The 11,505-nt window shown below is 43.7% G+C and overlaps 1 protein-coding gene across 9 annotated transcripts in view; it reads left to right on the forward strand.

Annotated features, from left to right (window-relative positions):
* LOC311018119 (pleckstrin homology domain-containing family A member 7-like) overlaps positions 1-9,458 on the forward strand; it is a 149,127-nt gene extending 139,669 nt beyond the window's left edge. For 5 of the 9 annotated variants that reach the window (XM_084016916.1, XM_084016918.1, XM_084016920.1 and 2 more), the window contains 10 exons: positions 417-547; positions 651-845; positions 982-1,078; positions 1,627-1,718; positions 2,248-2,514; positions 6,327-6,506; positions 7,195-7,328; positions 7,944-8,077; positions 8,280-8,320; positions 9,029-9,457. In XM_084016916.1, the coding sequence (XP_083873042.1) occupies positions 417-547; positions 651-845; positions 982-1,078; positions 1,627-1,718; positions 2,248-2,514; positions 6,327-6,506; positions 7,195-7,328; positions 7,944-8,077; positions 8,280-8,305 (1,256 nt within the window). In that variant the 3' untranslated portion in view covers positions 8,306-8,320; positions 9,029-9,457. Of the gene's footprint in view, positions 1-416; positions 548-650; positions 846-981; positions 1,079-1,626; positions 1,719-2,247; positions 2,515-4,865; positions 5,044-6,326; positions 6,583-7,194; positions 7,329-7,943; positions 8,078-8,279; positions 8,321-9,028 lie in introns of those variants that run through there. The other 4 variants (XM_084016919.1, XM_084016917.1, XR_014597685.1 and 1 more) reach the window with 4 other exon arrangements.
* Positions 9,459-11,505: the final 2,047 nt, after the last annotated feature.

Below are 11,505 nucleotides of genomic sequence, written 5' to 3' on the forward strand. Positions count from 1 at the left end.
TTTATGTGTTTATATGAAATGTGTTTTCCTTTTTTCATGTATTTCATGTCTTTTGAAGCTGCCATTACACCTGCACTTGAAAATAACCTGGCACATTTACATAATGTCTTGATGCTCACAGTCCCTACAGGAATACATCTATAAATACAGAGTTTACAGAATAGAGTTTTTACAATGACATTACCATTCCCAGAGCAGTGACACACATTAAATAAATAAGCTACTACAGATATTTTGTATTGTCAACGTTTTGTGAAATGATCTGTTAACAGTGCTATCGGTAATGTTTTCTATATGTTTTTTCAAATTCGATGTTCAGTGACAATGGCAGTAATGTAGCGTGTGGCTACGTTCTCCTCAGTGTCACCTTGAAAAGCTAACACTTGGTTCTTCTGTGTGTTCCCACCGGCCCTCAGAGAGGAAATTAGTGCCTTCGGTGTCGGACCCGGCAGTGCCTTGTTTCAGCACGGAGGTCCAGCCGCCTCCTCGCAGCTCCCTCCCCAGCATGCTCTCCCATACGCTGCCTCACAGCACCGTGCCAAAGTGGGTGAGTGTCCCCCTTCTGCAGGAATCAGGATGGATGGAGTCTGATTGTGTGTTCAGAGTTCTGCATCAGCACTCCTTCAATACTAAACCCTTCTCTGGTGCAGGCGGAGGACGCCGCCCCACCCAGGCCTCCACTGCCGCGCCTCTACGACTACGAGGACACGCCCCCCGTGGTGCCGCCTCTCCCCAGGGAGGCCTCGGTCATCCGCCACACGTCTGTGCGTGGGCTCAAACGCCAATCAGATGAGAGGAAGAGGGACAGGGAGAGCGGGCAGTTTGTTGTCAACGGGGACTGTAAGGTATGCTACCTTTGTTCCTGAACAGAATCTCCCAATGATGCCTCTGTAGGAGCGAAGCCTCGTTAACACTATAAACACTAAGCTGCTACTATAAAAGGTTGTAGCATCCGTCTCCACACTGTCCTCCTGCTTTCAGGCTGACTTGCGGTCGTATGTGAGTGAACCGGAGCTGCCAGGACTCAGCCACCACAGCACCGGGTCTGACGGGGACTCCCAGTATTTCCAGGCCAAAGGTATCTGAACATCAACATGTAACGTTTAGCGTCCGTTTAACAGCCAATACAGACGCTCATCAAACACTTTGAGTAGGGCGAGTGATTTCCCAGCATCGAATGCATTCATGCTGTCTTAGAATTTGTCTTCTAATTTTAATATTTGCTTTGTGGAAACCAACAGCTTTAATTAAATTGATTAAAAGTTTGAATATGCATAGACACGCATATTTTCATTACTAATCCAATCTCCTCAGAATAGAAGATCTAATAAATTCTCCTCCGGTAATAGAATGTTATTTTCACCCACAAGAGGAGCCTAATGTTTCAAATAGATGAGCCACCTGGAATGTAATTAAAATTCTTCTACATCCTGAGACAAATAACTGTTTAACTAAATAATGCGTCTCTTGTAAATGTTTTTATGTTAGATTTTTACCAGTGTTGCCATTGTACGTTTTTTTTCTCCATTTGTCTTCTTCTCGTGGAGATGTGTGTTTTTGCATTCTGTCGCTGTGTTTTCACCATTTAACCTCGCTGCTGATTCTTGTCTTGTTGTGATCAACTAGGTCTGTCAGGCCTGGTGTCGGGACTAAACCAGTCCACCTCCATCGCGTCCTACGTCACCCTGAGGAGAGGCCCCGGGAGCTCCGCAGCCAGGGTGAGTCCAGATAACAGCATGATCACCTGCTTTTGTCCTCATAGCATACGTCACATGTTTAATGGCCAGCTGAGGGTTTCATACGTGAGGATGAAAGATTGTGAATCAGAGAACACGTGTCCTCACGTGTTGTAGACGATGTATGTTTTATATACAACCATCTGGTTTGTAATATGAATAAACACAGAGACAGGATGGGATTTCTGTGTTACTGCAGCGTGCTTTTGGGATTTGAGGTTTTTTTTGGACGGGATGGAAAATTCCCTCCTATGTTAACCTCTAGTGAGCGAGTGGATTTATATCCTGACATATGGTGATTAAATCTGTCACTTGTCATTATTTCTGTTTGTCTTTTATCATTTTGTTTCCACTTGTCTTCTGCCACACTACGTCACTGCCCATGTTCTTACTTTCAGTCTGCTTTTCTTCTTGTTCTGAACTCTGCCCCCCCACTAACCATCCACCCTTCTCTCATCTCCATCCCGTCATTATTCCATTCTCCCTGTGTCCTTGGTCCCCGTCTCGCCAGGAGAGACCCAAGAGTGCCTTGGAGCGCCTGTTGTCGCCCACAGAAGCCCTGCAGCTCCCGAGCAGCCAGCCTCGAGGCCGAATGACTGCCGAGGAGCAGCTGGAGCGGATGAAGCGCCACCAGAAGGCGCTCGTCCGCGAGCGCAAGAGGAACCTCAGCCAGGGCGAACGCTCCAGCGCCGGCCTCTCCGCCTCCACCGCCAGCACCCAGCGCTCCTGCTCCTCCTCCAGACTGCCCTCCGGCTCCTCCGATCCTCTGGCCTCCTCCGTACGTTACCCCCCACAGCCGCCGCGCAGCAGCAGCAGACACAGGGAGCTCCACCTCCACCACCCCTGCTGCTCCGCCGCCCTGCAGCCCCCAGCCACATAGTAACCTAGCAGGAATGCTAACACACTAGCACTCTCGGCCTTGCATAACCGGTGTTGGGTGACGTTAGCACTAACAAGCTGAAGGGCACGGCTGACTGTGGTGGCTAGCTAGCTCGGTTCATGCTTTAAGAACAATGGGAGACATATGAGCACAGGGAAATGAGGGGAATACTTGGCTAGTTTTGGACTGGGACAGTAACTCCCTGCTTATTTTATTTTTTTAAAGGTTCGACCGTGTTACCACTGCCCCCTGGTGGGACCTCACTGACACAATTCTGAATGTAAATCCACTGAGAAAAGGAGGGAATGGGAGGCATCGCCTTCCTTTCTCTGTTTTTATCACCAGAAAGTAGAGAGAAGAGCCCATTTATGTACATCTACACACTGTGTACTTGTACACTTTTATTTATTTACTGAGGGATATTTTCAGTATACAGTTGTACAGTTATATTTTGTAGAGATTTGGTATATAGAGCATATAGAGGAGTGGGGGAATGTTGGGAAAGAAGAAACTAAGTATTCAGGTTGATGAAAGGAAGGAAGAGGCAACGCTAGTGGCACAAATCATGATCACACCTCCCTGCTTTCTTTTTTTCAAGTGAATTCCAAGTGCCTTGTTTTGCTGATGATATTTTTGCCTTTGTCCCAAATGTACCTCCTTAATCAACATTTAATGAATTAGTGGATTGTTTGCTTTTCTGCGTAGCAGCAGAGTCGGTCAGGACGACGGAGGACTCCGTCGGTTTGACCCCTGAATGGAAGACTTTGACATTACAACTAAATCTGTTTCACCTCTTGGATACGGAATGCTAACGATGCTAACGATGCTAACATGCCTGGGTGAAAGTGATACAGTAAATCAAAACGTCAAAGTCTTTCGTGACGATAACATGACACGTAATAATAACCAGATTGGTTTTATGATTACAGATTAACACACTCGTAACCAGACTGCTGTGAAATCTGCCTGTAGTCAGACTACATATCCCATAAATCCTTGAACAGAGAGCAATACATAGTCTGTAATCCTCACTTCATATAACCATACGCCAGATCATATATTATTTTCTCTGGTCCACCAGCATAAAACCTGTTTACACCATTTTAAATTAGATGGTAGATCCTCGTTAGCCTTTTCTTGCTTTCTATCGTGTGACAGTGGTTGATCAATACGTTGCCACAATGAAAGTTGGGGAAACAATCTGTACTCATATCTGAGTACTTTTAAGTGGCCTATGCTGTGCTGTTTTATGCATCATAAATATACAGGACAGGTTCATGCAACAAGGCTGAAATGCAATAACAAGATAGGGATGTTGGTGTGGAAGGTGAGCAGAGACAGACCGTACAGGGCAGTTAGGTGAGCATTTCCTTTCTTCAAGGTGTCATTTTTTATTGATATTAAAAAAAAACAACAGCGTTCCCAGATACAAAGGTGAGGGCTTTTAATGAACTGGTTCCAAACCTCCAATCAGCCACTAGGGGTCACCAAAGCTTTGTGGGGGTCTTGATTTAAAGACAACTTTTAAAATAATATATACAGGTGGCCTATATCTCAACATTAATTTCTGTGAACAAAACTCAATTCGGTTGTAATTTTTAACGTTTAGATTATAGATGTAGATTAAGTAAGACATTTTTGAAAAAACAGAAATGGCCAAAGGTAAGGGGGAAGAAAACGCTGATGAATTTTCCAAAAAGAAGCCTATTAAATGTGGATGATTGTTTAAAAAAAAAAAAACATTACGCAATTAGAATTGTTAAAAGTAGTTCCTAAAAAAAATTATCCAATATGCACCGGAAATAATCTGCTCAAAATTCATCCAAGTCACTCGTTTTTCACAAACTTCCATGTTCACTATTTGGGTTAATTGTACAGTTTAGCAGTTGGTCTGTTCTGTTATTTAGGCAGTGAATATAATATGAAACATCCAAAAACGACATGCTTCGTCGGGGTGGTTACTTTACTCATGTAGAGAGGGTTGGGAACCACGAAGCCCAGAGGTTCCTCACAGAGCTGCTGTCCACTCCTTGTTTTTCTGACAACTATCAATCTCTAAAGCTTTTCTGCTGCCTTGCTTTTACCCTTCAACAGCTACGTACAATATATCTGATCAAAGACTACATAGTTGCAGGAGTTTGAAGAGTAGAAATCTAGTAGAGAACTTAGAGAAGTGAACTGCTAATCACCACCTAATTCTGTGTTTTTTTGAGAAGCAACGCACAACTCTTTTCTTTTCTATCATGTAGAGACTTGCACTCGACAATAAAGAGTTTCTTGCTTCTGAACGTCCTCTCGCCTTGTTTCCTTCCTGATCTGTGTTGGAGGTCGATGAATCTGTGTCTGCATGGTTCTCCTTCTCTCTGTCTCTTCCTGTGTGTGGCCTGGGATGCAGTGTTTCTCCGAGCATGTTGAACCCGCCCACAGGTCAGACGTGCTGCCGGCTCCCACAGCTGACGGGTGTATGCATGGCTTTGATGCTCCTTGGATGATTACTCACAAGTACCCCTCACCACACACACACACACACACACACACACACACACACACACACACACACACACACACACACACACACACACACACACACACACACAGGGATGCAGTATGTGTGTAATAACAGGCCTGGGTCTCCTCCATAGTAATAATATTAAACACCAATCCTTGTATCCCTAAAATATTATTATTATTATTCCTGGTTGCTCAAAAATGTTCATTCACTTTATGTGTAGTGTTTTGTCTCCCTCTAGCTGAGGAGCGACTCATTGCAGAGACGTCACATATTTGTACACAGATATATCCTAGAATTACCCAGAGGGCCATAGTGGTGACGAGCCCCTTCATTTATAGAGTCTATGGTGGTTTTCACATTTATCTTTCAGCCACAAAGAGACGCTCCTTTGCTCTTCCTGCCACGGCTCCACGGGGTTTGTTTTTCTTTCACCTTGTGATTTTGTTTATTATCTTCAGGACATTTCCTCAATTGATGTTTTGCTCTAAGTTTCTACTCAAGATTACTTTTTCAAATTGCTGGTTCTGTCTTTTCAACAGTCCAACAAGCAACTATATTGCATTGCTCTCATAGAAGACTAGAGAGTTTGATAACCAGCAGCAAATATTGAAAGTTGAGAAGCTGAACCAGTAAATTCTACACATTTTTGCTGAAGACATTACTATTTGATTTATTACCAATATTGTTGCAAATTAATTTCCTACAAAGTGAATAATTGATTAATCAACTAATGGCTCAAAAACACACTATGGTGCAAAACTTGATGATGACTAATTATTATAACTGCTCTTACTTGACACTTTGTGCTATAACATAATAGAGTAGATATCCAGGCAAATCTGTGTTTCTTTATCACTTTAAACATCCAACTACTTTTAAAGACGTGCAGAAACAGAGGTTTTGTGATTGATTTCTATTCACGTTAACTCAAAGGGCCAGTGTGTAGCATTCAGTGGGACCTTTTGCCAGAATTGTTGTATATTTAGTGTACTTTTTTCTTTATAATCACCTGAAACTAAGAATTCCCTGAGAATGAGTCGTTTAAATCTCTTCAAGCAGTCCGCTATGTTGCACCGCCATGTTTCTACGGTAGCCTAGAAGGACAAACCAAACCCTGGCTCTAAAAGACTTGCTAGCAGCAGATCTACTTTCCTCAGTCCCCAGGCCAGCTGTGTAATCCCCATCCTGCCGTTTCCAGGTGTTTGATTGGCAGGAGGAGCGACTTGCTGCCGAGGGTCAGAGTGACGAAGGGTGGAGTCAAGTGAGAGAGAGAGGAAGGATCCGATCGGATGAGTGGGTGATGGCGACGGCTACAAACACACACATACGAGAGGTGGATGTGGAGCCTCTGGACTACGACCTGGACATCAGCGTGGAGGTAGACACACAGTAGTCATGAAAACACAATCCTCCTCTTCTTCTCAGTTTGACACCTTCGTCCACAACATGGAGATGTGTAAACATACTTGTTCTCTCTGTTTCCCATCCTAAATAATATTTAGCCACATTTTTTAGGAACCAAGTGTATAATCTGCTACATCTACCTCCATCATGGGGAAAGAGATGTACAGTACATTAAAGAGAGGAGTGGGACTGAAGGGGCCATTTAACCTTTTGACGCTCCATCTCTTCTACCAGAAACAGGAATTTGTTGTCAGCTTTTAAATGCTTCCATTGGTTTTGTCAACCTGCAGCCTTTTTCAAAACCAATATATGGTATGCCTAGAACTTAATTTAAAAAAGGCCCAAATTTCACGACACGCAAGTTTATAAAGTTCAATGAAATCTATGTGAAAGCAATTTAAAAGCATGCCTTTAAAACTGTTAGATACATTGTGAATGGATTGGTTTGACATCAATTATTTCCTCTTAAATTCCGTGTCCGTGTATTAATGTAGCAATAAAACCTGGATCCTTTATAATCCTGAAGGAAAAGGAAACGCACATCTCCAAACCACTTAACTCCTGTTGTGTTCCTCCACCGGAACGGACAATCCTGGAAACCTCTGGGTTTATTTACCTTAAATAATTGGATTAAAAAAAGGACTTGTCTACCCATCATGCAGCTGTCCAAACCGCGGAAGGTTCCCATCCCGGAGCGCTACGTGGAGTCCGACCCCGACGAGCCTCTGAGTCCAGAGGAGCTGCAGGAACGCTCCCGCCGGGCCGAGCGCATCAAGAACCTGCTGGCCAAATCCAGGTAGAGGGAAATGTTACACTTTAACTGTGTGTGGTTAGTGCATCTCACATACAAGTGTACCACATACACCCGCCCAGTAACAGGAGAAACAAGGGAAGAGGCACGACTAGAAATGCCATCCACCGTATCAAATGTCCATGTGGTTGAGAATATGTAGGAGAAACACACTCAGAGCCAGGATCAGTGAAACCTGGTGCCTCTCAGATACAATGGTGTCAAGCATGTTCAATCTCAAAGAGGAGGAGGAGCTGAGTTAAATAATCCTAAATAACAAAAGAGAACATTATATTTTCACCCGGCGTTGAAAGGACTGTGCATTTAATATTTGGAAGAATGGTGTTTTTATGGCTGTTTGAAACCTGGTTGCTGTTTCGTTCTGACCGTACGAGGATGGAATCGTTGATGAATGAACCGTTTTCTCTGCGATGCTGTACTGATGAGAGCGAGCAGCTTCCTGGTCTCTCTCCCTTTAACAGCGGGACAGTGTTGATATGTCTGTGTTTATAAGACGAGTGCAGGATGATGAGACAGTGAGGACCTCCTGCATGTTTAGTCATATATACCAGGCAGAAATCCATGAATCCACTGGTTTCTCGTGTTTTGTCCTTCCACCAGTTTCCAGAACATCCAGCCGTCTGCGCCGCTGGACTTCGGCGAGCTGGACTCGGCTCTGCAGCAGCAGCAGAGGATCATGAACGCGTCCCACGCTCTGGCCTCGGAGGCGTCGCGCAAGAGCAAGCTGGTCGCAGGTCAGTGAACTCCCACTTCATGAACGTCCCGTCCCCAGAGCCCTTCAAGCATCACAGCTAAGGCCACCTCTACAAGTTTTAACAACCCGAACCTGCAAGTGAGCCCTCATGAGGAAATAAAGTCCTGAAGTTCACGTGTATAAAACCCAGGATGGTGTTTAGATCTCAGGTCTCAGACGTGTGATTTGTCCCCGGTGTGCAGGCAGCGAGTGGCTGGAGAGCTGGTGAGCGTGTCTGCTCCAGGTACCTGCCGTTTCCCGTTGCTTGTGTGGATTGGTTGTTTTACGCGGTTTGGTTTGGGGTGGGGATGTGCACAGATTGATAACAGAGACTCTTTTTAAACCTGCACATGCTCATGTTTGTGTCCGAACATGAACATAATGACATCTTTAACCCTGTGAATGAACATTTTGTAGCTTGGTGTTTGAAGTCCCTGATACAAATCTGTGTGCAGACCTGGTTTCTTTGTTTTGGTGAGATCTGAGCCCACGAGCTTCAGCTCTGTCCTCCCGTTTCTTACAGAGCTGCTTCGGTGAAACGTGGTGGCCTTGTGTTTGCAAGTGGTGTTCTGGTGTGTGTGTGTGTGTGTGTGTGTGTGTGTGTGTGTGTGTGTGTGTGTGTGTGTGTGTGTGTGTGTGTGTGTGCGTGTGCGTGTGCGTGTGTGTGTGTGTGTGCGTGTGCGTGTGCGTGTGTGTGGTGCTCCTCCTGGATCTCTCAGGGACACGATGGTGTTTTATGACCTTGTGGAGGTCACATGGTTAAAACACTCGTCATGAGTGTGTTTTAGTTTTAAAATACATATTTGAGTCAAACACATAAAACTTAACAGACATTCTCTCCCGGGAGCATGTTGTCCTCGTGACATCCAACATGCTAATTGAGTGTTATAGTTCTAGACGTGTTTGCACATATGCTGAAGATATCCTGACGTGTCCCGTGTTTCCTCCTCAGCCAGAGCTGCTGCACAGCGTTGACCCGGCAACCCACACGGCAACCAACACGGCAACACCGAGGAGCCTCCGAGCAGGAAGCAGCTAACTCATTCACTTCAAATCTCTTTTTAGACGTGAAAACAAGACAAGTATTTCTAATTAAGCAATAATCAATAACACGAGTGAACTGCTTTTTCTTTTTTTAATTGGCCGTTGTGTGTTTGGTCTGTATTTTTATGAGTGGAGTGAAGAGAGTCGACCTGCTCCCATCCAGCAGGAACACGACTCTTTATTTATTACATGGGTCGGCTTGTTCCACGTCTTCTACTGTATAGTTTCTACATAACAAGGTCCTGCCACTAAAATGCATTAGATGATTAATAATTAAAAACACATGGAAAATATGTCATTACAGAAAATAAATCTTCAAACAACTATTTGGTGTGAGTTTCCCTGAAGGTCGGTCGATTTCCCTTTGTCATGAAGTAAATAAACTAGAGCATAAGTAATATATATATATATATATATATATATATATATATATATATATATATATATATATATATATATATATATATATATATATATATATATATACATACACTCAACAAAAATATAAACGCAACACTTTTGTTTTTGCTCCCATTTTTCATGAGATGGACTTAAAGATCTAAAATTCATTCCAGATACACAATATTACCATTTCTCTCAAACATTGTTCACAAATCTGTCTAAATGTGTGATAGTGAGCACTTCTGCTTTGCTGAGATAATCCATCCCACCTCACAGGTGTGCCACATCAAGATGCTGATCTGACATCATGATTAGTGCACAGGTGTACCTTATACTGCCCACAATAAAAGGCCACTCTGAAATGTGCAGTTTTGTCTCACAGCAAAATGCCACAGATGCCACAAGCATTGAGGGAGCGTGCAATTGGCATGCTGACAGCAGGAATGTCAACCAGATCTGTTGCTCGTGCATTGAATGTTCATTTCTCCACCATAAGCCGTCTCCAAAGGCGTTTCAGAGAATATGGCAGTACATCCAACCGGCCTCACAACCGCAGACCACGTGTAACCACACAAGCCCAGGACCTCCACATCCAGCAGGTTCACCTCCAAGATCGTCTGAGACCAGCCACTCAGACAGCTGCTGAAACAATTGGTTTGCATAACCAAACAATTTCTGCACAAACTGTCAGAAACCGTCTCAGGGAAGCTCAACTGCATGCTCGTCGTCCTCATCGGGGTCTTGACATGACTCCAGCTCGTCGCCGTAACAGACTTGAGTGGGCAAATGCTCACATTCGATGGCGTCTGGCACGTTGGAGAGGTGTTCTCTTCACGGATGAATCTCGGTTTACATTGTTCAGGGCAGATGGCAGACAGCGTGTGTGGCGTCGTGTGGGTGAGCGCTTTGCTGATGTCAATGTTGTGGATCGAGTGGCCCATGGTGGTGGTGGGGTTATGGTATGGGCAGGCATCTGTTATGGACGAAGAACACAGGTGCATTTTATTGATGGCATTTTGAATGCACAGAGATACCGTGATGAGATCCTGAGGCCCATTGTTGTGCCATACATCCAAGAACATCACCTCATGTTTCAGCAAGATAATGCACGGCCCCATGTTGCAAGGATCTGTACACAATTCTTGGAAGCTGAAAATGTCCCAGTTCTTGCATGGCCAGCATACTCACCGGACATGTCACCCATTGAGCATGTTTGGGATGTGCTTGACCGGCGTATACGACAGCGTGTACCAGTTCCCACTAATATCCAGCAACTTCGCACAGCCATTGAAGAGGAGTGGACCAACATTCCACAGGCCACAATTGACAATCTGATAAACTCTATGCGAAGAAGATGTGTTGCACTGCATGAGGCAAATGGTGGTCACACCAGATACTGACTGGTTCTGAGTCCCCAGACCCCCAATAAAGCAAAAAAAATGCACATTTCAGGGTGGCCTTTTATTGTGGACAGTCTAAGGCACACCTGTGCACTAATCATGATGTCAGATCAGCATCTTGATGTGGCACACCTGTGAGGTGGGATGGATTATCTCAGCAAAGCAGAAGTGCTCACTATCACACATTTAGACAGATTTGTGAACAATGTTTGAGAGAAATGGTAATATTTTGTTTATCTGGAATGAATTTTAGATCTTTAAGTCCATCTCATGAAAAATGGGAGCAAAAACAAAAGTGTTGCGTTTATATTTTTGTTGAGTGTATGTATGTATATATATATATGTATATATATATATATATATATATATATGTATATATATATATATATATATATATATATATATATATATATATATATATATATATATATACAGATTTTTAAATACTTCTTGAAGTTTCTTGAATTAAAAAGACCTAAACACGTCAGACAGTATTAACGAGCTGAAGGGAGGAGAACTTTAATCGAGGAGCCACGTTTCATTTAGACACAGGATGAGGTGTGAATTGTTATCGTTATTAACT

This window comes from Eutrigla gurnardus (genome assembly GCF_963514095.1).
Source record: "Eutrigla gurnardus genome assembly, chromosome: 9".
Lineage (NCBI taxonomy): Eukaryota > Metazoa > Chordata > Actinopteri > Perciformes > Triglidae > Eutrigla > Eutrigla gurnardus.